Raw genomic sequence first — 27,735 nt, 5'->3', positions numbered from 1 at the left:
GAGGAAGTGGTTTGGGTACTGAGAAAAATGAAGAATGGAAAGGCTGTGGGAGCAGACGAGATACCTGGGGAAGTGTGGAAAAGTTTGGGCAGTGAGGGCGTGGATATGTTATGGGATCTGATGTGTAAAATAGCCCAACAGGAAAAGATACCAGAGGAATGGAGGAAAAGTATTCTCGTCCCAATCTACAAAGGAAGAGGAGATATTCAAGACTGTGGCAACTATAGAGGAATCAAGCTGATGTCACACACATTAAAAATATGGGAAAGAGTAATTGAAGCAAGGTTACGGCAGGAAACGAAAATTGGTGAGGAGCAGTTTGGATTTATGCCAGGAAGAGGGACAATGGATGCAATATTTGCGCTAAGGCGATTGATGGAGAAATATAGAGAGATGCAAGCGGATCTGCACATGGTGTTTATAGACCTGGAAAAGGCATACGACAGAGTGGCCAGGCAGGAGGTATGGAGGTGTATGAGGAAGAAGGGGGTGTCGGAGAAGTACGTGAGGTTGGTGAAGGAGATGTATGAGGGAACAGAAACTCAGGTCAGGTCTAGTGTCGGCATGACAGAAGGGTTCCCTATTGTCATAGGGCTACACCAAGGGTCAGCTCTAAGCCCCTACCTCTTTGACCTGGTCATGGATGTACTAGTAAAGGATGTCAAGAAGGAGGCACCATGGAGCATGCTGTTTGCCGATGACATTGTTCTATGCGAATCATCCTGAGAGAGAAGCTTGAAAATACCCTGGAAGAGTGGAGAAAGGCATTGGAGGAGAGCGGCATGAGAATTAACCGGGTGAAGACTGAATATATGTCAACGGGGAGTGACGAGGATATCGTCATACGACTCCAGGGTGAAAGGCTAATTTCAGGGAAGAAATTCAAGTACCCTGGGTCGGTTGTCGAGAGGAATGGTAACCTGGATGAGGAAATGCAGCACCGAATAACATGCGGTTGGATGAATTGGAGGAAGATGAGCTGGGTCCTGTGCGACAAGAGAGTGAGTTGTAAGAGGAAAGGAAAGCTCTATAAGATGGTGGTGAGGCCGGCGATGCTCCATGGTGCAGAGACGAGGCCTACAACCAAGGCACAGGAGAGGAAGATGGAGGTAGCGGAGATGCGGATGTTGAGATGGATGAGTGGTGTGACAAAGAAGAACAGGATAAGGAATGACTACATCAGAGGGACGGTTAAGGTGGGACCAATTGGCAAGAAGAGAAAAGTAGGCTGAGGTGGTTTGGACATGTTGAGAGGAAGGGTGAGGAGTATGTTGGTAAACGAGTGGAGTATATGGAGTTGGAGGGAAGGAGGAAAAGAGGCATGCCCAAGCTCAGGTGGAGGGATAAGATGACAGAGGATCTTAGGGAGAAAGGATGGAGTCCGAAGGATGCTCTGGACCGGAGAACTTGGAAGAGGAAGGTTAAAGATTGGTGCGCCGACCCCATTTAACATGGGATAAGGCAGAGTGAAAGAAGAAGAAGAAGATAGAAATAGAAGACACGACGCAACATAAATAAAAAAAAAGAATTTTAATTAGGAAAAGATTTTTGGAAATTTTTCTAGTGCTTTTTTCCTTTTTCTTTTGGAGAGAGCCAGGGCCCCTTCCCTGGGTGCACCACTGGTGCTGTCATAGTAGCCTGAACACTCCTTGAGGATACATATCAGGAAAGTGATGATGATACACCTACCCCTATTTCAAAACAACATATGAAATTTCTCTCCACAGTATAGTTCTATTTAAAACTATCTGTTGGATGTTAATGAATATTGTCACTGTGGTCAAATCGGGCAATCTGATCTACTGATTAGTATGCATACTAATGGTCCATATTATAAAATTATAAAAACGCATCATTTATAAAACATTCATTATTTGGCAATAGTAATTAGTAGAGATAACATGATAAAAGTAGTAGTAGAAGACGTAGGAATAACAGCATGCATCATCTTATGCTAATGTTACAATTGAATTTATTAGGCATGTTTCACGAAATCGGTTAAGTAACTATAAGATTAGGTTTGTCTTGCCCATTTCTCCATATGCAAGACCAAAAAGGGGAAAACATGTCCAAATCATACACTACAAAAGTCTGCTCCTCTGGCTTGAGGGAATTTTTAAAAAAATGTGGATTTAGAATGCACACACAAAGATTGTCCATATGATAATAATTCCTCTCTTGCTAGTCAACTGTTATGTGATCTAAGAAATTGACTGTACCAAAATTCATGCAATCACCAAAGGGGAAATTTTACTCATAATATTTAAACCTAAATGATTTGTGAATATATTAAGCAAAACAAAAATATTATCTTTAACATATTCATTTATAAATATATTAATTAATTCCTCATGGGCTCACTTTAGTGAGTATGGGTATGACAAACCTGAGGTACCTGATGCTGGACCATGCCTTACTTCATGTAACATACATCTGTTATATTATCTGTAGACTGGTCCCTCCCCTTCTTTCTTCTTTTCTTGCTCCTTACTCCCAATGCTATTAGAGTATTCGAGGGCTGGGGTGAATCTTTCCTATCTTGCTATGTCATTTCACCTTATACAGCCACCGAAGGGGGGAAAGCTAGCCCCAATAGGTGCCAGTCCCAAGCCCAGATAAATGGCAAGGGTTGATGCCAGGAAGAGCATCCGGTCGTAAAACTTCACTGCCAGCTCTAGCTATGATCAAATGAGTCAAAAAGAAAGTGATACAAGGGCTAGGACATACCCCTTAAGCGATGTGCAGCCACATCACCCTACAGATGTGAGAAGTGGAGGAGAGCTATCACATCAAGGGCAGGTGCGGTTAAAGAAGCGAGCCTAGCAAGTGGAGAGAATGTTGGAAGCATGACTGGAAAGAGAAGAGAGGTGGCAGACATGATGAGGAAGAAGAAGTTGGACATTTTATGCATGCAGGAGACAAGGTGGAAGGGGGAAAAAGCAAAGAAACTAGGAGATGGGTATAAATTGTTCTACTCTGAAGCGAATAAAGAGGGAAGAAATGGTGTTGAAATTGTGGCATGTAGCAGAATGAAGGGTGAAGCTGGAAGTGGGTAGGAGGAATAACAGGATCATGAGAATGAAACTGGGTCTTGGAGAAGAGCAACTGGTTGTCTTATGTTTATATGCCCCACAAGTTGGCTGTACAGCAGAAGAGAAAGATTAATTTTGGAACATGCTAGATGAAGAAATTAGGGAATTGGAAGAAAACGAGATGGTGATTGTTGGAGGAGATTTGAACAACACATAGGGGGACAGAATAGGGACTGTGAAAGGGTGAATGGCAGCCATGGAGTGGGAATGATGAACCAGGAAGGAGAGAGGATTTTTGCCTTCGCAGTAGCGTTTGATCTTGGCAATTTCTGTAAGAAGGGGGGGGGGGGCATTTAATAACATTTAGAAATGGCAACAACAGTTCACAGATTGACTACATTTTGACTAGAAGAAAACATCTTAAGGCAGTAACAAACTGTAAGGTAATCCCAATAGATCAAGTGGCGCAGCAGCACCGCCTGCGGTGCACAGACTTTGTAATAAGGTCGAAGATAAGAACCTTTGGAAGCTATGGGAGGAAGACAATTAAGTGGTTTCACTTAAAAGAAGAGAGTGTGAGGAACCGTTTTAGGGAGAAGATGTTAGAGGGGATTTTGGATGGACTATAAAGTGTACAAGATTGGTGGAGACAGAATTCAAAGGCAATTCTAAGCTGTGCAACTGAGGTGCTTGGTGAAACATCTGGAAAGATTAGAGAGTAGAAGGTGGGTTGGTGGTGAAATAATATTGTACAAGAAGGAGTGACGGCTAAGAGAAAGGCAAAGTAGAAGTGTGACAAGTCAAGAGTGGAAGAGGAGTACAGAGAGAAAAAGCGAGAAGCCAAGAGAGTTGTTGCATAGACAAAGGCCATGGCATATCAAGACCTTTATGATCAATTAGAAACAAAGGAAGGACAGAGAAAGATTTATCGATTGGCAAAATGTAGAAATAAGGTATCAAAGGACATTGTATATGTGAGGCAGATCAAAGACTATGGAGGAAGTTTATTAAGGAGGGATGTGGATATAAGAAACAGATGGAGAATATACTTTGAAGGGCTTTTGAATGAAGAAAATGCAATGACTCACAGAGAAGATGGGGAACCTTATAAGGGGATGGTGCAGAACATTAGTAGAGTGGAAGTGAAGGAGGATATAAAGAGGATGAAGAATGAAAAATCAGTGGGCCCTGACAGGATCCCAGTGGATGCATGGAAAGCACTGGGGGAAGAGAGAATTGCTGTGGGACCTGTTAATAAAAGTTTGTCAACAGGAAAAGATACCCGAGGAATGGAGGGAAAGTACTCTTGTCCTCATCTACAAGATGTAAAGGGGATGCACAAGACTAAGAATTACAGAGGAATAAAGTTGATGTCCCACACAATGAAAATCCTAGAGAAGGTTCTTGATGGAAGACTGAGGAAGGAGGTGGAGATTGCAAAGGAGCAATTTGGGTTCATGCCTGGTCGATCAATGACAGATGCTATCTTCGGGTTACAGCAAATGATGGAAAAGTTTTGAGAGAAGCAACGGGAGCTACATCTGGTATTTATTGATCTGGAGAAAGCGTGTGATGGAGTGCCAAGGCAAGAAATCTGGAGGTGTCTGAGGGAGAAGAAGGTACCGGAAAAATATGTCAGGCTGGTGCAAGGGATGTACAGAAATGTGAAGACAAGAGCTCAGACCTGCCTGGGAGAGACAGAAAGTTTTCCAGTGACAGTTGGCTTGCATCAAGGGTCAGCATTCCTGTTTAATATTGTGATGGAGGTGGTGACGGAGGAGGTGAGAGAAGACGTGCCTTGGACTATGTTGTATGTAGATGACATCGTGCTGTGTGCAGAATCAAGAGAAGAAGTGGCAGCTAAACTGGAAAGTTAGAAGAAAGTACTGGAAGAGAGAGGTATGAGACTGAGCAGAAGTAAGACAGAGTATATGTGTTGCAAAGTGGATGGCAGCCAGGACAGATCTGGAGCTGGAAGGAAATGCCATCAGGATGGCCAGTGACTTTAGATATTTAGGTTCAACAATGAAAGAGGATGGTGAGGCTGAGAAGGAAGTGAGATGCAAAATCTACAGGACAGTAGTGAGACCAGCTATGACGTATGCTATGGAAACTGTGGCCCTGAGGAAAAATAACATCAGCAGGATGGAGGTAGCAGAGATGATATTAGGTGGATGTGTGGTGTGACCAGAAAGTATCGTCTGAGAAATGACTATGTAAGGGGAACAGTGAAAGTTATGAACTTAGGAGCAAAGATACATGATAACTAATATTTAAGGAATTGACAGCGTATACTAGAAATATAAATTAAATAAACTTTAATATATACTTTCCGATATTTCGGCAAACGTCATGTTGCCTTCTTCTTGGGAACTTAATACAAAGACACGTGCACACAAGTACTAATAACAGCAAATGAGACTGAAGCTAGGAAGCTAACGTTTTCCTAAAGTCCTGATGGTGCCCCCTGGTGAGCTATATTGGTAGTTCTTGGCCTTTGGGCTGAAGTTCTTCTGATGAAAGTTTCCCAAATTTGGGGCAGTCTCATGCATCCAAATTTGTTGAGGTTTGGCATGTTCCTAAGGGCCGAGGCTGATTCCATGAATAGTCTTTCATACTTGAACTTACTGCGGTGTATTACTGTGGCTTTCTTCCATCTTATTCTGTGGCGAGTATCCAGAGCGTGGTCTGCAAGCTCAGAGTGGCTGTACTGGTGAAATATGATGTAATCCTTGTGTTCTGAGATTCTGATATTTGCTGTCCTTTCCACTGTTTGGCCAAAGTAGGACAATATCTCAGCCCTATTTCAGTTTACAATGAACTCAGGCTATTTCATTTGGCAGGAAAAATTCTACAAACAGATAGAGGGGACAGCCATGGGTTCACCACTTTCCCCACCCTTGGCCAACTTCTTCATGGAGACGTTTGAAGAGAAAACCTTAAACTCAGCCCCACAAAAACCTACCATATGGCTTCGCTACGTTGATGATGTTTTCGCTATTTGGCCACATGGCCCGGATTCACTCCTCTCCTTCCTAACACACTTAAACAACCAAAACCCTAGAATCAAGTTCACCCTGGAAAAAGAGGAAAACAATAATCTCCCCTTCCTAGACACACTAGTCACCCGCCAACCTGATGGAACCTTGGTTTTCTCAGTTTATAGAAAACTCACCCATACAGGCAGATACATTCACCAACAATCCCATCACCCCCCCCCCCCCCACAACAATATGGAGTTATTAAGACATTATTCAACAGGGCAAAAATAATCTGTTCAAATGATCAAGCCCTAACCACTGAACTAAATCACATCCGTGACACTTTCTCAGCCAATGGCTACCCCCCCAAAAAAATCCAAAAAATACTTAACCCAGTTATCCACAACCCACCACCCCCTCCCCTTCACAAAAAAGATTACTCTAAATCCATCACCATTCCCTACATCAGAGGCACCTCGGAAAAAATCAATAAAATCTTAAAAAAACATGACTTGACCACTTGTTACAGACTGCATAGAAAACTGGCATCCCTTATCCGCTCCACTAAAGACCAACCACTTCCCCTAGACCTACTTGGTGTATACCAGGTCCCTTGCAGCTGTAAATTGTCCTACTTTGGCCAAACAGGCAGGACAGCAAATATCAGAATCTCAGAACACAAGGATTACATCCGATTTCACCAGTACAGCCACTCTGGGCTTGCAGACCACGCTCTGGATACTCGCCACAGAATAAGATGGAAGAAAGCCACAGTAATACACCGCAGCAAGTTCAAGTATGAAAGACTATTCATGGAATCAGCCTCGGCCCTTAGTAACATGCCAAACCTCAACAAATTTGGATGCATGAGACTGCCCCAAATTTGGGAAACTTTTATCAGAACTTCAGCCCAAAGGCCAAGAACTACCAATATAGCCTGCCAGGGGGCACCATCAGGACTTGAGGAAAACGTTAGCTTCCTAGCTTCAGTCTCATTTGCTGTTATTAGTACTTGTGTGCACGTGTCTTTGTATTAAGTTCCCAAGAAGATGGCAACGTGACGTTTGCCGAAATATCGGAAAGTATATATTAAAGTTTATTTAATTTATATTTCTAGTATACGCTGTCAATTCCTTAAATATTAGTTATCATGTTTAACCAGCGTATAAGCCTCTCAACAAGAATAAGAGCAAAGATACAGGAGGCAAGGTTGAGATGGTTTGGTCATGTGATGAGGAGGGAGGAAGAGTATGTGGGAAGAAAGGGTCATGCAGATGGATGTGCAGGGGAGGAGGAAGCACAGGCGGCCAAAGAAGTGATGGGGGGAGATGGTGGAGGAGGACTTGAGGATGAAGAACTACAGCCCAAGACAGGAGGTTCTCGAGGAGACTCACTACAAATAATGACCCTACTTAAGTGGGAAAAGCTGCAGAAGAAGAAGAAGATAAATATATTAATTCATATATGCATACATATATTCATTTATATATTAAAATAAAAATGTCTTAAAATGCTCCTTGTGAAACAACTTTCTGTTACTTAACTAAATCAATTAGATCACAGTCATTAATCTGGCCTATTTTCCTCATAACCTATTTAGAAAATAAAGAGGTCTGTCATAACTGATCTTCCCTTAACAAAACGGAGTTGCGGGCTACTCAATAAGTGATCTCTATCAAGGATATTCTGGATATAATTCTTAATCAGTTTTACCATTACCTTATATATCATTAATGAGACTAACTAGTCTAAACTTTCCACTTTATGAACTGGAATATGTTAGGATGTTTCCATTTAGAGGGTACCATTTTGAATTTCAGTGATTCACTGAATATGATCAAAAGCAGCGCCTGATTAATGGTGAAAAACATCTACTTAACACAAATGAGATATGTCATCTCTACCTTCAACCTCCTCAATTACTAGTTGATTTAATGCGTCAACAATCTGTTTCCTGTATCATCACATTAGGGAACTCCTTTCTGTTAAGTAGCCTTTTTTTCCCTCTACCGTCTAACCAACCAGTGTTCAACATACAAAATATACATATCTGCAACTAGACCCAGATAATTGGAAATTTTTCCTGATATTACATGTTATTTATATTATCTGTTCCTTTTTTACAAAAAAAAACTTTTGGAATTAATCTCTGCATGGTTATGTAGCTATAATTCAAATTTGGCTTTACAATGTTTAATGAGCAATTTAGTTAATACTAGTTGTTATTAATATCCACCATACATATGCATTATATGGAAAAACTGAATGAATATTAATCTGTTAAATCAGTTGTTTAGTAGAATGAATTTTTTTGAGAACTCGGGAAATTTTGGAAAAATTTCTCAAATATTTTTTGAGCATGTCTAAGATGCACTAGGTAGATGTGTTGCTGCTCTCAATCTCCCCATAACCAAAACCTTGAGGGACTTTGCAGGAGCATTGGTTGTTATTACCAACTGAGCTCCTGGACACCATTATAAATAGTATGAAATATCATTGTGAGCACTGTACCGCTGTGAGGGGTGACTACATTCCTTATTGAGGTACTTTGACAATGCTGACTCAGATTGTCAATCTCATTCTGATCTCTTGTTTTTGACTGTTGTCTTCAGGTAACCATTACCGAATTAAACTAGTCAACTTCACATTTATTGTGAAATTTGCTTCTTGGAATAATCTTAACATTAATTATGCAAGATGTTCTTCAATGTTACTTTCACATCATCATCAACAAATTCCTGATATGTATGCCTCCACTTAATGGTTCTCATTTCACTTATAACTACAAAGCTAGCTTTCTTGAAATTTCACTCGAATGCATTCTAATTATTATTAATTTTTCTACAGCTTTAATTACCTTCAAAAATGAAGAAATTTACTAGAGGCTTGAGATAATTATTATGATCCATTACTAATTCCTCTGATGTTATTATGGAAATCATTGTTATATTGTAATTGGGGGGGGGGGGGGTATTTTGTTTATTATTTTTATTTATCTTACTTTTTTATATCTCAAACTTAATTTATTCCTGTCTCTTTCAATCTCGATAATCGTTATCTTTCTTTACCTTTACTCTATCTTTAACTTTATGCTCTATGCAGTCTGCAGTGCCTTTGTAATATTGTTCTATTCCTTCATATATATATTTTCCCTTAACCATGCTACTGGCCAGGACGTATATATACGTCCACATTTCCATGGATGCGAAGTGTATATTAAAATTGTAATACCATTGATATTACATTGAAATTTATGATGGATACAAAGTTTTGAGGGTGCGTATTTAATCTTTAATGGCCGGTAAGGTAGTTAATGCATAAACTCCCTTTCTACTAACTGCCCTCCACACTTCGCTTCTTATTCCTCGAACACCAGAAAATTTATCTGATAAACTGCACCACCGATGTTCATTTCCTAGCAATAAGATATGGTAAGTGCGTCCAGTAGTTTCCCCTTTAAACACAAATTACCTCCGATTAATTATAGTTTACAGTAGTGGGCCACTAATCATTCTCGCTATTTTTCTCCTGGGTTCCCGCAAATTAGGCTCTAATTTTTTTCGGAACAGTGCATCGTAAAATTAAAATTCAGGTGACACTCTATTGACAATTGAAAAATACATTTATTTACAACCAAACAATTTACACTATAATTTCATTAAAGAGACATTCTCAGTTTAACTCTTAATAAAAACTATCATGTTAGAATACACTTTCAATTCAAGATTATCATGACACATAAATATTCATTCCTTTCCAATATTAAAAATTAATATCCAAGGCAATTGTACTGCTATCAAACTGCTAACCTTCAACTAGCACATACATGATCTTCAATCACTTATCAAACATTAAAATTCATTCATTGACTCTGCCCAAATTCAACACCCTTAAACTTAACAATCCACTATTAAAGTTCTATAATTCACAAAACAGAATAAAAGGATCAAACTCACTTTAGGGCTGCTACCCACTGTGCATACTTATTCTTTGGCCTTGGCTTCGAGTTGGAGTTCTGACTTTTCCTTCTATGTCACGTTTTGACTTCCTTCATACACCAGCTGATGGCTTCTGGGACACTGTCTCTCTGGCACTTAGGGCGAAAGGGTTCGGCATGAGGGATGCGTGCGTGTTTAACGTAACAGAGCAGTTCCTCCCAGCTCAAAATTTCCTCTCCCCGAAAAATAGCTCCTGGCGAAGATTGTCATCAGGTCTAGTCTCTGCCTGACGGATCGGCTTCTCTCATTGTCCCTTCAGACTTCTTCAGAAGGTCGCGTCCTTGATGGCTGATATCCGATGGAACTCCGATAGACGACCATGGAAAACCGATATCCATTCTTCTGTCCAACGCCTCTTTATTCATCCTCTTTCGGATCCCTGCATGAAAATATTGGATCCTGAACATTTCGGCACAATCTCTTGATCTTTCACTTGCACTGACCGTTTCTTTGTTCTCTTACTTCACTCTTTTAATCCTATTTCGTTGGGCAGCGAAAGCTCGTCTGAAGTTGTCGGTCCGTTTGACACTGACCTTGAAGGTGTTTACAGGTGGAGTTTGTAAACAACTTTCATATATCCTTATAAGGAGCTATCACAGAAAAGTTTCTGGTGGCAAGGTATTGCCTTTGTTCATGACATTCTAGAAATTTCCTTCTTAGAGCAATAAGCACAATCAATTCCCATAGGATTATTTACATTACATTTAGCTTTAACTATATACAGACATACAAGGCTATTTTTGTAACAATCTTATAGGACTTGACCTCTGTAAAAATTGATGCAAATGCTTTGTCATTTTGAAGCTACATCAAATTTTTACAATATTCTGTCTAGTAGGTTCATATACATGTTGCTTCAGAATATCAAACTGTTCCAGAATTTTACTATCTACTGTGTTATCAGTAACTTTATTTTCCAAGTCACTTTTCACTACATGAGAGAAGAGCAAAATGCAGACAAAGTTCATTAGCAGACCATGTGCTCAACACACAGTTATGCTGAAAGGACTTGGTTTCAAAAGTGACCGGTTATTCTAGGAATCTGCCTATGCTTTACAGAATACTCTTAACCTAAAAACAAAAGTCAGGTGCATTATGTAAGTGACACAGAATCTAGTTATTACATAAAATGAGTGGCACTGTGAGTGGTATATACAAATAAGCCATGGCATAAAAGTGGGTGTTTTGGAGCAGATATGGCTGCAAGACTTCATTTAACAAATGAAATCAGGTGGTGAGCCATCATAAGACTAGAGTGGAACCATAAATACTGTAACTTATAAAGAAGAAGTTCTGGACCCCCCCCCCCCCCATGTTCATCTATATGCAGGTGAGACAGTTATTCTACAAGACAATAATGCTCAATGAGCAAAGCTTGTGGACCAATATCGTTATGAAGATCCCAGGGTATGGACTGGCCAGCCAGGTGTCCTGACCTTAATCCTATTCAGTATATCTGAGATGCACTAGGTAGATGTGTTGCTGCTCTCAATCTCCTCATGACCAAACCCTTGAGGGACTTAGAAGACCTTTGCAGGAGCATTGGTTATTATCAATTGAGCTCCTGGATATCATTATAAATAGTATGAAATATCATTGTGAGCAATGTACTGTTATTACGAGTGACCTTATTGAGGCACTTTGACAATCTAATTTTGACCTCTAGTTTTTTGACTGTTGTCTTCAGGTACTCATTTGTTACCAAATTAAACTATTTATTTAAAATTTTTGTAGGTGTTTCTTTCACATTTCATATCATACTGATTTTTCACCAAATTCATCATACAATTTTTGAGTTATTGCGATTTTTCTCTTTGTTCGTTAATTTATGTAAACCAGGGTGTGTGTGTTTGTGTGTAATATATAATCATACTATCACATAGTCCAACAATATATTTTATAAATACTGACATTAGGCTAACTTAATTTTTTTTATGACACAAGCTTACCACTGAATTCAAGTATCTAATCTATGCTATACTTTTGTTAGTCAATGTACCCATTGATATAAAACATAAAATACCACGTTTTCTACCTGACATTCAGGATCAGAGTGGAACAAAACTTTCCCATTCTTTATATCCAAAATATTGTCTAAAATGATAGCCAAGGTGTTAAATATGCATTTTAGCCTATTGTGAATTGACAGATAGGAAGGAAGAACAGCTAACCCTCACCTTGAAGAATGCAATAATAAATATACTACAATACTATTAATAAATTATATAAATAATATACTATTAAGAAAAGTCAGGACAAACAAACTATGCACTGGACACTACTCTTCAGTGTCCAGTGTATGGTCTAAATTAAACTGAAGAAAAAAACATCACTACAGATACAGGCCATACAAATCAGAGGGGTTATTTTTGTTATCAGATATGAACACTGCTAGTCTCAACAAGTGTTGCTGCAGTAATCTGCACCAAAATTTGGGAGACTGTTATCCTAAGACCACCTTCAACTCAACAGTTCTATGCTACCTATATATCTGGACCTAGAGATTATCTTAAGATTCTAGCTCTCTCTCTCTCTCTCTCTCTCTCCTGTTATAATTTAAATTGCTTTCACTGGTTACCCGATTGTATTGTGTTTTGTGACAAGTTCTATTGTGCTCAAAGAAGAGTGGTTTGAACACAGTGAAATATCAGCAGATTAAAGAATTGCATAATTCAGTTTTGTTTTTAAATGGCTGTAAGTCAATAAAATTCAAAGGGTGTAATAATTCTTTTATATAGTTCCATTTATATCATAGTTTCAGCACATGATGGAATTTTCCCATGGTACTATATCATGAGCCTTTCTGAGATCAACGCTCAAAGAGATTAGTACTTTATTTATGTTAGCAGGATTTCAGTATTACAATTAAACCCATAATCACAGTTTTTAGAATGAAATAAGATGTTATTAAATAAAATATTATTATTATTAAATGAACTTTAATTAACAAACATTTAATTTTGTGCATCACAAAACATCTTCAGTGTGCAAAAGAACAATCATGGGAAATTGAAATATACAACGGATTACAATCACATACTGTAACATTAGTTACCTTCTTTTTCTATGTAGTTGCACATATTAGGAACTATTTGGGAACTTGGGTGTGTGTGGGGGGGGGATATTTAATACAATAATTTCCTAAATTTTGGAAATGGATAACACTTCATTGTGAATAAAGATTTGAGTAAAAAGCCAGCAATATTTGAATAAATGTTTGTATTTGAAGATCCTTCCATGCTGCAACTTGGTATTATTTCAGAGGTCCTCTGTTTATTGAAACACACACACACACACACACACACACAGAGGAAGATATATAAACAATTGTACCATCACACAGCCCAATAACATATTCTAAAAACACTGACAGTGATATAATTCACATTTTTTCCAATGACACAAGCTTACCACTGAAATGCTATCTACTACCAATTCCATGTTAAGCTAATCCAGATTTATGAGATTTAATCAACAAAACATGACATCGACACGTGCCTCAAGTTCCCTACTTCGGTAGTTTCTTTTTCAACTGACTTGTCTGTTTAGATGAAGCAAGCAGACCTTCTTTTGAAAGCAGACCAGTCTGTTGCAAAAGAAGCTACAGAAGTACAGAATTGATAAACTAGGTAACAACAAAGGAGAAAGCATATTTATTTATTTATTTATTTCATATCCAAACACAAGTGGTACAGATGTAAATAATGTTGCACCAATTACTTACAACAAATTAGGATACATTACAAATGAGAACAGCTTAAATTTGGTAGGGAATAATAAGTAAAATATGATGGAAAAAGAAACTAAATATTTTTTTTAGATATTTAGAATAGTTTCTAAATATTTTGAACTCTTTAAAATATAATGTACTTAAAGAATGTTATAATTATGCTGTAAAAGTGCATATATGTTAAGTTGTATGTAAAGCTATAAGCAGGGATTAAGCCAGATTAGCAATGACAAAATATCAACCATAGGTCAAGTGATGTTAACGGAAAGAGCTACAATGACGTCATTACGCTAAAAGCTAATCCCGAAAAGCACATCATAGAGAACAAAGAGCTAGATACTGTATAAAAGGAAATTGTGGCTCTTCGCTAGGCCTTTGCTTTTGCCTAACATACAGGGTGTTCGGGATAAATTTGACATATTTATAATTAATTATATTTTTCCGTAAGTTACATGTATTAACACACACTTCTCTTCATTTAAAAGTTTGGACCCTTCTTCATTCATATACAAGATGTCAGAAAGGATGGATAGCTGGAACCCACCTGAATCATGGAAGAGAATAACTTGTATCATGATGATTCGTGCCCGCCATCAAAATAAGGATATTACGACTGCTGCCCAATGCTCCCTGAATACAGTAAAAACAATCAGGCATGAACTAGAAACTTGCAATGGTGACTACGAGGATGTAGCAAGAAGAAAGATCCCTAGCAGACGATCTGATTGCGTTCGTACAGCAGAATTCCTCGCAAATCTGCAGGAACAGGTGTTGAAGAACCCTGGCATTGGAATTCGGGCTTTGTTCGTGGAGTTGCTAACTGTAGTCAAGCCCTGGATAACAAGGGTAGCCAATGGTAGGCCGTATGTATGGCAGCAGGATTCGGCCCCTTGCCACACCTCTGGGAAAAGTCAAAAATGGTTGTCTGAAAATTTCTACGACTTCACCAGTCCAAATGTTTGGCCTCCAAACTCCCCAGACCTTAACCCCATGGATTATTTTGTATGGGGCGCAGTTGAAAAAGACACCAATCGCACTTCCAGTAATACAAAAGCCCAGTTAATGGATAAAATTAAAACAGTTTTTGCGGCCCTTCCCAGGGAGACTGTAGCATCAGCTTGTTCGAGGTTCCGAAGCAGAATTGAAGCTGTGATCGATGCTAATGGTGGTTATTTTGAGTAAATCTTGTTGATAGTATTGTAATTAACTCTGCCTGTAATGTTTTTTTGTCAATTCATTAAATTTAATAGATACAAAGAAGATTTTCTTTTTCCTTACGAAACTGTCAAATTTATCCCGAACACCCTGTATATGTTAACTTGTATGTAAAGCTATAAGCAGGGATTAAGCCAGATTAGCAACGACAAAATATCAACCATAGGTCGTAAGGTCAAGTGATATTAACAGAAAGAGCTACAATGACATCATTACGCTAAAAGCTAATCCCAAAAAGCACATCATAGAGAACAAAGAGCTAGATACTGAATAAAAGAAGATTGTGGCTCTTCGCTAGGCCTTTGCTTTTGCCTTTTTTTCTTGTCACCGAGGCCTTTCTCCCTCATCTCCAGACCTTTCTCTCGTCGACAGCTCTCAAGTTTGAGTTTCCGGGTAGCCGGTACCCTGCGTCATCTGGTCAGAAAGTTTACCAATGAAGTTCCAGTGATGGATCGACATGCTACAAGAGCTCAGTTATCCACAAATCACATGGTAACTCAAGTTCCATATCAAGTTTTCAACGGAGGAGACTGCCAGTGTAGTCCGAAAAATCAACTAGGAAGAAGACACTGCGATCTTGATGAAGTTTGTTGTAATTTATTTGGACTCTATATCCAAAGAAAATGTAAGTACTGTTTTGTAATTGTTAAGAAAGCATAACTCTGAATTGTATATGTGCTTACAAGAAATTGTTTATAAGCAGAAGGTAACTAAGTCACAGTCTTTGTGGAAAGATTATATGTTAACTTTGTTTGTTTAGATAACAAATATGTACTTAGTTGTAAGAAAGGGAACAGTGTTATTAAAAAAATGTATGCAGCTAGGCAATAATTAGGTTACAGTCTTTGAGGGAAGATTTTTTGTTAAATTGTACGAGGATACAATTACATGTTTAAGTCTAACGAGTTAACTTAGCATTGAGCGCACTGTGAGTTTTGTTGTATAAACTACATTCCCTGTATATTAAAATGGTTGAGTGAGATAACTTCTCAGTAATATTTTGTGTGTATTGTACCTATTGTTCTAGCTCAAAATAAATGTTTTGTAACTACCTGGCCTGTTCTTTATCCAATGCACAATCTCCAAAAAAAATAGTGAACCTGCGTGCAAATTCAATTTTTAGCAGTCACAACTTGCATAAGGGAAAATCTGTGTATAGTTAATAATTCCTGTTTTCCTCACCTTAACTTTCAAACTAAATTAATTCAATTAGATTGCGCAGTCGTAAATAAAACAATTTTTTCTAATTGATTTGTGCAAAAGTTGGTGAACTGCACGTATTAAGAGCAGGCTGATAACCTTAGGTCTGTTTAAGGGCGGGAGGGGGGGGGACAGAAATCAATTGTGTGATAGAAATAAAAATTAAACAGATTGTATACATAAAATAAATAAGCACAAGCAAATTTTACAGCACCACGTGGAAGATGTTCGGGTGTTGAAATACCAGTATTATTATCAGGGTATAGTGCAAGCCATTGTTGAAGTCTTGTCTCTGGAGGGTTTTTAGGTGATTCAACTGTTGCTAAGAAGGTAGGTCAGGATCTTAGTCTTTGGGACACTGTAGTCTGGTCAAATAGTGGGTGTCATTCATCATTCATTTGTCTTCATTTTTTGTCAGCTGAGAATGCAGATCTTTGAATTGAAGGGAGTGCAACACCAGTCAAAGTATACAGGTCTCTTAGTAGTGTTGGTTTCAGGCATCCTGTAATTAAGCAGCATTTTTCATTCAATGCTGGGTCAAGTTTTTCAGGAGAAAGCATATGAAGTCTATGTAGATACATGTGAAAATATTTAGATAACATTTAGATTACAGAAAGATAGTTAAATTTAAATATCTTTTTGTGTTTGAAAAGTTAAGATAATTTTTTACCTGTAAGTAAAAGCTTTACTTGCTGAAATACATAGATTTAAATCCTTTTCCTCATTAAAAAAAAATGTTTTAGTTACTTAATTTGTTATCTATAACAAAGGAGTCAGCCAGTGTACCCTTGATATGTAGATTCTTTCAGATCTGAAAACCCCACTTTTTGATTTGCTCTGGATGAAAATTATCCACTTCGCCCACCTTAACCACTTTATAGCTTTACTTTGCTGCCTTTAACCTCTTCTAATTCAGACAACCATATTTGGCTTGTGCTGTGGCCATACAGTGGTACAGGGTGAAATGACGTCCAGGATTTCTGTGCCTCTTTTCCATGGTCTCTATTTCCATATAAAGCCCATATAAAGATTCCTCTCATTATGATGAGAATTGAACTTTGATCTTTTCCATTTGAAGAGTAAAATGTCTCATTGTTCTTTCATTTGCACTAAATACAAACAAAGGATTTTTCAATCCTTGTTTGTAGTTAGGTCAAGATTTTCTGACCTAAGCCATTGAATATATGTTATATTTTTATCATAGACTGTAAAGCACACCTTTTCGAGAACCAATGCCCAGATAGAAGTTGGGGCCTGCAGTGGAGCAGGAAACAAAGGCCCTCATTCAGCAAGGATTATTTTAGCCATTTGCTCAGAGCGGGCATTCCGAATGGAAGATCAAATGGCTAAAATAATCCTTGCTGAATGAGGGCCTTTGTTTCCTGCTCCACTGCAGGCCCCAAATTCTATCAGAAAATCGTGACCTAACTACAAACAAGGATTGAAAAAATCCTTCATTTGCATTTAGTGCAAATGAAAGAACAATGGGACATTTTACTCTTCAAATGGAAAAGATCAAAGTTCAATTCTCATCATAATGAGAGGAATCTTTATATGGGCTTTTACAAATGAAGGCGAGGTAACAAGATTTTCCCCTCCTGGAAACTTAGGTTTTTTTAACATACAGACAAAAATACTATTGGTGGGCAGTAAATGGCATAGTGTGTGTGTGTAGATGAGTTGTGAAATGCCCTCCCACAATGAGTCATGTATTAATACTAATATTACATGATGTCATCATATGTTTTAGTTTGTAGTTTTAATATTTCACAAACTATAAAACATGTTATAGACTACAACACGCAGAATTACTCACTACACAACTACTCAGAGCTGTTGGCTAATGTTTATGTTGATTGGCTGCTTTTTAGCAGCTCATGAACATTAGGCATGGTGATCTTCTTCAGCATCTATTGCCATAGCATGCATTAGGCACTGTTTCTAAGTTGAATAAGTTAAAAATAAATACATTTCCATTCAGCAGCTGAAAATTTTGGGGTCTTGGAATGCAGCATAACTATTTGTTATAGCAGTGTTCACTGTGGTAAGCATCTGTCGTTCGTGTGTGTGTGTGTGTGTGTGTGTGTGTGTGTGTGTGTGTGTGTGTGAATGGCGCACACATACACATGTGCACGTAAAGCTGGAAAATAACAAAAAAAAAATATATAATATATTTCTGTTACACTATTATATTACTACTCATGACTATACAATAAAAAGTTTGCATTCTGTCCTATATAGATGCATAACTAACTTTAATTAAACGTTATAATTCTGTGTGTCTGTATAATAATTCTGTGTTGTATTCCAAAAAAATTTTTTATTACAACTCATGTGTTCCAATGAGCATTAGTACTGAGCGGAGGAATTATTGCTATTATTTTCAGATGAGCGTTTCCCATGGAAATATTTATAGAATATACATATTGCAGAAACCAAACGTCTGTGCAAGTGGGGGAGTGAGTTGGTAAGAGAATATGTATATTTAATGGAAGAGAATCGGAAGACCAAGAAAGGGATGGCATGAGACTGGAACAGGCCACTTGGCCTAAATTCATGTTAGGAAGAAGATTTGTATAATGTTAACAGCTGTTCAGGGGTGAAGTAACGTCTTGAGCGAAAGAGAAATCCTAGTTTTTTTTGAAGCTGAGGATGTGTTTATGCCAGGAGAGGTTTGATGTGAGGGTAATTCCAAGGAGAGATATCTCAAACTGCCTGGAAATTTGGGTATCATCAAAAAAGAATAATGGGAAAAGAATGGTTATTTTTTATGGGAAATAGGACAGAACTGGGTTTTATTAGCACTGAAATTGATGAGGTTATCCGAACCCCATTGGAGGATGACTTGGAGATTGGAATTGAGGGTGGTGGTGGTGGTTGATGCTCTGTAGGTTGAGGCGAGTTGTGTAGAATAGGGTTTATCAAATGAAAGTGAGGAGTGTAATGTTCTGTTGTCTGCAAAACTGTGTATTGGGTTGGAGGTCAACTGAAGTATGTCGTTGATATATATAGCAGGAAGATGGTTTTAGTGAAAGGACAGAACCTTGTGGAACCCCAGCATTAGTTGAATTGTGAGAGGATAGGGAATCATCCACCATTGCACTCAGTGTGCATCCAGCAGAAAGCTGGCAATCCAACTACAGAAGTCCTGGGACAGACCAAATGATGGTGGTTTGCTTAGTAAGCCTTTGTGCCAGACCCGGTCAAAGGATTTGGAAATATCAACAACCACTTGAGATTCCCCAAACTTCTCCATGGCATTTGTTCAGAGATGGGTGACATATGTGAGCAGATCTCCTGTTGATTGGCAGCGACAGAAACCATACTGGTGGTTGTTTATTAGGTGGGTGTCTTCAAGGTAGTGAAGGAGTTCGGAACTGATGATTTTTTCCATTACTTTAGACAGGACTGAGGTAAGCGAGATAGGGCGGTAGTTGGACGACAGTGACTTGTCCCTTCTTGAGAATGAGTTGAATATAGGACAATTTCCAGTTTGTGATATATTCCAGTGGAGTAAGAGAGTATATATAGGCGACATAGGAGTTAGTTCTGGTGCACAAACTTTCAAGACAATTGGAGGAGTGCCATCAGGATCAGGAGACTTTTTTGTGTCTAATTTGGACAGTATTTTTTTTATCTCATCCTGGCAAAAGGATATAGTGGACATTGTATGTTGGGTGTCTGGAATGGTTGGGGACATTTACCATCTTCAGTTATGCATGCATTGGAAACAAAGTGTGAAGCTAGAAGATTGGCTTTTTCTGTGGGTGATGATGCAATAGAGCCATCTGGGTATGATAAGGATGGGAATAGTGTTGGTTAGAAGTTAAGGCCAATTGCTTTGGCAAGAGAACAAAAGGCTCAGCTGCCATTTGGAGAGGCTGCTAGTTTCCTGCTTTTTGCTCTTTCGAACTCTGTTTGGGAAGCATTGATTGTTTTTTTTTTTGCATCTATTCTGGGCTTCTGTATAAGCTCTAAAGGAGGATGGGGTTCTTGATTTCAGCCAGTTACGACATGCCTGGTGTTTCATTTGTACAGCCTTGCCAGGAGAACCAAGATTTAGCTAAGGAATGGCAGTTCAGAGTAGTGTGTGGAATGTATGTTTCCAGGCCGGTGGGTGAGGATTACGTTGGTAATAAGTTTGGTGCATATGTTTGGGTTAAGGGGCTGGAAGCAATAGTCCAACCAAAGTTTTACCAAAAGAGTACTGTTACTATTATATCTGATGTTGTATCCAACTCAACTCTCAAGTTTATCTAAGCATTCAGTATTAAATTACTGTTGCACCATTAAATACTAGCTCCAGTTCCTTATTGCGAGCATGTTTTGTGTTAAAAAAAAAATCAAAAATTTCCCATATAAATATGTTTCTTTAAGAATAAAACATCCTAATTTAGATTACCTTTATCAAAGTTTCATCCTTTTCAAACTTCGAAACATCACTATCTCCTTCTCTATTTTCTTCCTGCTCTGACATTCCTAAAAGTTCTTCCTCTTCGGCACTAGCTTCTTCTATAAGATAATCTGTAATATTCTTTAAGAGGGGATTCTGTGATACCACAAGGAATCCCTAAAAGGAAAAAAAAAAGAGTATTTAACAGCACATCATTTTTGCAAACAATACAACAATTCAAATTATGGTAAGGAACACACAAGACATGTTCTTCATTATAATTTATAGGATCTACACCAAAGTTCCCCATCTTTGGATACCTAGAGAAGAGAGATGAAGGTAAACATTACACAACAATGTTTAGATAAGCTATTTTCCTTTCTCAATAAACTGAAGAAAATTTCAGCTAAACATTAGCCTGCAACAGAAATCTATGTAAGAGTCTGAACTGAGGATTTTTTTTATCATAAATACTGAAATGGTAAGCATATTGTTTCTTGCAATGTTACTAGTGATTTAAGAGCCCAGTATTTAACTCAATTCAAATAATATTTCCTTAAAATATTTTAGTATAAATCAGAAATTATTTCAGGAAAAACAAAATAAGTAATCTAATTAATCAATATTTATCTATTGTAATTATATACAAAATCATTAAGTAAAATACATAAACATAAATATATATAATCAAGTGTAATTAGAAATATTCTAATCCTTTCATATATTAGTACTGTGGGGCAGAATAAGAATTGCGCAATCTGGAATCACGATCTAGAGACCAAACATGATGAACTTTCTCAAGGTTTTCTTCATGTCTTCAACAACTAGGGTGGAGATCTCAAACAGGAGGAACATTTACCAGCTATAGACATTCACAAATACCTAAGTTTAGGTACACTCTCCACTTAGGCAAACAGGCTGGTAGTGTTAATAAAAATATTTTCATTTTCATTAAATTTAAGCTGTGTAGAAAAACATATGTTGTGGTCAACAAAACAGAATGGGAAAGCAAAAACCAAGAGTGATATTACAGTAATCTAACATGAAATATTTTCTAAGAAATTTCAAGTACAATTACAACATGTCTGTTCTCTGCAAGGTGAAAGAGCAGGAAAGAGTAGGAAAATTAACTAATTAATCCATGTACTGAAAATCAAGTTATAAATTTGTTCTCAATCATTCAGTTATTTCACTAATAATAAGGATTTGATAAATAAAGAAAGAAACATTCTTTCTAGTACATAGTGGGGGGGGGAGAAAGATAATAAATCTTTTAGTAAGAAAAGCTTTATCCTTTATTAAGAAAAACGATAGCCTTTGTACAGCACATAACATAAAACTATCATCCCATTGTCCTCACTTTTAAAAGTGACAGAGAAAGTTATTAGTAACCAGCTTCTTAACCATCTACAGACCTACTGGTTAATAAGTGCTCACCAACATGGATTCTGGCTTTCTCATTCTATAGCAGAGCTCCTTGCTAATTTTACTTTTAGACACGGGATATGGTAAGATTTGGAGACTCTCGTGTGATTGCTCTTGATATTTCCACAACATTTTGATCTAGTCTAGCATTGGGCCTTCTTTCCAGGCTGCTGGCTTATGGTCTTCTTCTAATTTATGTAAGTCAATTGCGAGCTTCCCCTCATCTGATTTTTTCCATCAGTGCTGGAGTGGCATAAGGTTCTGTGATTTCACCTACACTGTTCTCATATACATCAATAACCTTCCCTTACTAATATCCATTTCTATTTGTAGCTTTCTTTATGACAATACACTCACTCTATTCTGAAGATTGCTTTATGAAGATAATTTAATGAATTTTAGTGCTTTCAAAACACAATTCTGCCTTATTGCCCAGAAGTTAGACATGCCTCACCTCTCCCATACTTCTGATAATACTCCACTCACCAATCAAGATTGATGCTCTCTTTTTGGCCTGTCTTTCACATCTTGTCTTAAACACATCATGTCCATAACTTCTTCAAGCTTCAAAACATGGTTAGCATTCTTCTTCACACTAAACAATACTTTTATGTTTAACTCTTAACACGTCATAAATCCTGAATCTTCCCGTCCTTAGAATCTAGGATTCTATAGGCAGTTTTTGGTACCATATCCCAGATGCAAGAATATATCCAGAAGAGAGCTATTTGCTTAATAGATGAACTTTCTCTAATCAAATTCCTCTAGGTGCTTTCCCATAGATGCACTGCTTCTGCAATATGTCTTATCTACAGGTATTTAAAAGGACACTGTTTTAATGAACTGACTACTGTGATTCTTCCACTTTCTCTTAATCACGAATATCAGCAGCTGCCAGTCAACACCTATATATTGTGCAGCAATTGATCCAATGAATTAACTTCTCACTTCCTTTATTCCATATACTGTGATTTCTCCTATAATGCATCTGTAATATGAAAATCTTTTCATATGTGATAGATAAATAGGAAAATAATATCACCAAAATGTGAAATTGTACTAGCTCATATGCAACTTTTTTTTTTTCTCACAAGGTGTCTATACTTTGCAAGATGTGGTGATGGTGTGTGCAAGGATAGAAAAATCAGAACTCCATGGTGACAAGGGAAGTTAAAGAGGAAATGAAGCAAAAGAAAAAAGCATATCAAAAGTTCCTGACAAATAAGTCAGCTTGTGCTCTTAGAGAATAGACAGAGAAATGTAAGAAAGCTAAACACTGTGTAAAACTAGCTAAACAAAAGTCGTGGGAAGACTTTGATAAGAACAAAGAAAATAAATATCAAGAAGGTGGCATTATATTCAAGTAGTAAAAAACTGTTTTTTACAGTGAACACTCAACAGGCATGCAATCAGGAATAGACATCCATACTTGAAGTAAAAAAAAAAGCCATCAAAAGCCTGAAATGTGGAAAGGCAGCAGGAGTAGATGATATTTGACCCGAAATGCTCAAGTGGCTGCACTGCATAGTTCAGAAGGACTGGACAGAAGGATGAATTCCAGATGATTGGAGAAGAGCTCTCAGAGTAACCATATATAAAAAGGAAAATAAAACTGAAAGCGAGAATTAAAGCAGTATTTCCATAATGAGTAACATTTATGCAAGTATACTTGAGAAACAGTTGAAAAGGATTGTGGAAGGGAAGCTTGCTGAAAAACAAGCTGGATTCAAGCCAGATAGAGGCTGTCAGGATCAGATTTTCACTTACGACAAATAGTTGAGAAATTGTGGGAATATAACAAAGATCTGTATTTAAGTTTTTAGAAGACAGAAATATAAGATCTGATAACGGTCTTGACAGGTAACAGATTGATTTGAAGGAAAATTGTAGATAGAAAGTTAGTTGTGGTGTAAATTTTTCATGTAGTACTATCGTATCCTGTACACCCCCTTGAGGGTAGATGTCAGGAATTTAACGATGTATATGCTTTGCACTGTCACTAATACCAAGTGAATGCGAAAAATGCCACCTACCTGAACAAATTGATCCATGGAGGAATGCCCTATTTTGGTATTCCTTCTCTCTTTCTCACCTGATATGAATTGTCTAACAAACATGTAATGCACTGTTTTTCCAAGTCTGTGTACTTTTCTTGCTAAGAAGCATATAGAACAGCACTTCAAAACACTTCTTATAAGAATCCTGGTAGTGATGAAAAAGGAAAGCCTTCAAATATTGAGGACAAGCATGAAATAATAAAATGTTTTGAAAGAAAAGACAACATGTGACATCATGAGAGCATAAAAGAATCCGCACTGCACACCATCAAAGATAATGGACCAAAAATAAAAGAACCTTGTTTAGCAAGAGCAACTGCAAGTAGAGCAAAGTCAATTGAAATAAGACCTAAAGAAATACCATGCAGTATTTCTGTGGTACTCTTCTTTATTTATTAGGAATTAAAATTGTAATAAAATCATGGTAGCATTTTTATTAGGATTGCTATTTATTTCATTATTTTTATTTATTTATTTTTAGTAGAATATAATTATGAGACAGTATAGGTTTTGAGTGCTCTGCATAACCTTAACTTTTTCCATAAATCCTGTTATTTTTATTGCATGAAATTCTATATAACACAGTAATTTTTAGGAACACATATACCACTTCAGAGAAGAAACAACAATGCCTTTGTCCTTAAGACAGAGGTGGAGGTTGTTACATCCTAAATGAAGCACTTTATTAAAGAACCAATTCATTCAGGATTTAACAAGTCAGAAAAATCAGCTGAGAGAAAAAAACTTGTACTCGAGCAGAAGAAATAAAGAACTAACTGTAAATAGAAATAGAATTACCTCCTTTTAGTAGAATTGTAATACCATGTAAAGAACTTCTTGTATAAATTAGTGTTATATGAAATGCATCATGTATACAATGAATGGGTAAATAAGATGTAAACATTAGTCCAAAGGTCAAGGGCGGGCCTGAGGCATTGGCAATCTCGGATAGCAATGCACATTCATTCCTGGAAGACGCTGGTATCGATCCCACGATATGCCGAAGTTCCAGCGGACAAAGTGAGTAGTGAGCAGGAAAAAGATCGTGGAAAGTAAGAGGGTGCTATTGCTGCTAGTAACAGGGTGCTAAAAAGGGGGGAAGTGAAGGGAGAATAAAAAGGGTTTGAACCCCTTTCTCAAGGCTTTTTTCGCTTATTTTGCTGGATGATGATTCGACTTCTCTCGTGTACCGGTAGTTCCTGATGGTATTTCTTGGCGATAGTTCGATATCGGAAGGTGCGCCTTTCCCTTCGATGTCTGAATTTCTGCCGGTACTAAAACGTGAGATGTCGGCATATGCTGCCTCTGCTGAAAGTTCCGACGGAATAATATCGCAGACATATATTATGAACCGGCAGCTAGAAACAAGGATGGCCTGAACCAGATTGAGAATAGATGAGGGAAAAACGGCAGGTGTAGAGCATAGTTTAATCTGATGATCATAGACCCACCACATGGACACAGGCTTAAGGAAGTATCAAAAGGTAATCCAAACAAAGAAGGGCAGTTCAAACGGACCTGGAGATCCTTCCCCAAGAAATAGTAAAGTACAGATTTTGTTGTATAATTACCCAGGGTAAAAGGGAAAGATCATTGTAATGTAATAATCGAGTATGGACAGTATTTAAGAACTTTAAGTGATTATTTAGAAGTGGCTAATGTCCATAAGACAAATTGTTTGGAATGATTAAAGATGATTGTGACTAGTTTAATATGCAAGACTAACATAGTAGGTAGAATATTGATTAGAAGTTGTGTATATCATGTGTGTTAAATCTCCAAATCAAAAGAAGGATTTATTGCTCATGCAATTAGAGTATTGATCAGTTTGATTTAGCATGTCATTGAACTAATTGAAAGTGAGATTAGTCTAAGTGTATATTATGTCTTTAGATTCCAATAAACATGTTTTTTCTTCTATACCTGAGTTTTGCCTGTGATATGAACCAAACCTACCACTCATTAATCTGAACCATAGCGGGGGAGGGGGGGGGGTCGAAGGAAAGGTATAACATGTTGTTATAGAGGTTACGACTGCAAACCAGAATTTACTTAGCCACAGTAAAGCGTTTGGTTTATGAGTATAAGCACTAAATTTATTCACCTATGTGCACCAAAGGTCTGGAAAAGTCTCCCTGAATAAGAGTCCCCTCTATTCTAAGATATTGGCTGGCGCAGCTTTAAAAAAATAAATTTGTCAATATCTGAAGAGGAGACGGCCCCAGAAAGAAATTAAAGGATTTGTTTCTTTTAGCAAGGAATGACCTTTAACAGTCAGGGTAAGCACATGAGTAAAATTAGGAATCTACTAGAGATAAAGAATTTGCTTTCCTTATAGAATGAACACATAAGAAGTGATACAGATATTAGAGTCAGGGAAATTTTATAAGTCTTGTAGTTAAAGTAGAGAGGTTAAATTCATAAGGAAAGTAAAACCAATTTAAGGAAGAGCAAATCTCCCGAAACCCTTTTGTCAGACCAGGGTACCAACTTTACGGGTGAAGTAATGCTCCAACTCTGCAAATTATTGGGAATAAGGAAACTGTTTACTACCCTGCATCACCCCTAATGGAAATGGGATGTGCAAGAGGATGAATCGGAATCTGAAGCTCACTCTTTCCAAACTAGCAGAAGGGCGGGTTTCGGAGTGGGATTCTCATCTTGTGCACACCCTTTTCGCTTGTAGCACCGCTCTCCATGCAGCAACAAGGGAAGCCCCTGCTGTTGTGCTCTACGGATTCGAGCCCCCTTTTCCCAATGATTTCAGAAATTCAAAGGCGAGCACTGGATTCCCAGACATCGATGAGTACTTGAACAACCTCATCAAGGAAAACAGGCTGGCACATGAGTTGGTGGCCGAGTCAAGTAATGCGTGTTCCCAACGTGCCCGGTCTTATGCAAATAAATTGAGAAAACACAAAGACTTAAAACTAGGAAACTTGGTCCTATTGGAACAGAACTCTGGGAGGAAAAAAGGGGGGAAATTTGGAAGGAGAGCCACAAGGTAATTTGAAATTATAGGAAAACTATCCCCTGTGACATACAAGATAAAGGAGACGACACGTCAGGGAAGAACCCTAGTAGTACACTCAGATCGCCTAAAATTGTACAGATGCAGATCAAGTAGGTTGGTCTGTCTAGGCGATTCCCTCGAAAACATCTGGGGAAAAGGGGGGGAGATCAACAGAAAACAGAGACTGCAAGGGGAACATGATGGAAACACATCCCAGAGCAACCCCGTACACGAGACGGAGCAACAAGAGAGAAGAAGAGCAAAGCCTGTTGAAGGAATATCTTCCCGAATGCTTAAGATATAAAGAAGCACCGAATATATATCATGGGAATGAGTGAACCCAGTCATGTCATGAAGAAACAATAGTCTCATGAGTCGAGATATGTACTAAGGCCCAGAAAGATTGAAGGTTCATCCCCAGAGGATTGAGGGAGAAGCAAAAATAGTTTTTATAAAAAAATTAGAAAAACTTTTTTTTATGAAAAGAGGGGGCCTTTGCTAGATCCTAAATGAAGGGATCTTGAAAAGAAATCATTCATTTAGAACCTAACATATAAAACTTGCTGGCAAAGAGAAATACCTGCACATCAGTTGTAATTAAAAGTGAAACTTCTTCGCTTTATGTAAAATTTGTATTCTTTATTTCAAGTGCCTTATAATTAAGCTGATGTTATTATATTAAGATTTCATT

General features: G+C 37.7%; 1 protein-coding gene across 5 annotated transcripts in view; it reads right to left on the bottom strand.

The window, feature by feature from the left end:
• The window catches only part of Ars2 (arsenic resistance protein 2), a 394,921-nt gene that overhangs the window by 93,802 nt on the left and 273,384 nt on the right, over nt 1-27,735 (bottom strand). For all 5 annotated transcript variants that reach the window (XM_090407032.1, XM_090407029.1, XM_090407033.1 and 2 more), the window contains one exon: nt 20,559-20,726. In XM_090407032.1, coding sequence (XP_090263158.1) covers nt 20,559-20,726 — 168 coding nt within the window. The remainder of the gene's footprint in view (nt 1-20,558; nt 20,727-27,735) is intronic.

Source organism: Typopeltis vanoorti, chromosome 17 (assembly GCF_054136105.1).
Source record: "Typopeltis vanoorti isolate ZY-2024b chromosome 17, IOZ_Tvanoo_1.0, whole genome shotgun sequence".
In the NCBI taxonomy this organism is placed as follows: domain Eukaryota; kingdom Metazoa; phylum Arthropoda; class Arachnida; order Uropygi; family Thelyphonidae; genus Typopeltis; species Typopeltis vanoorti.
The sequence above is the reverse complement of the archived record's forward strand: the minus strand, read 5'-3'. Positions and strand labels throughout refer to the sequence as shown.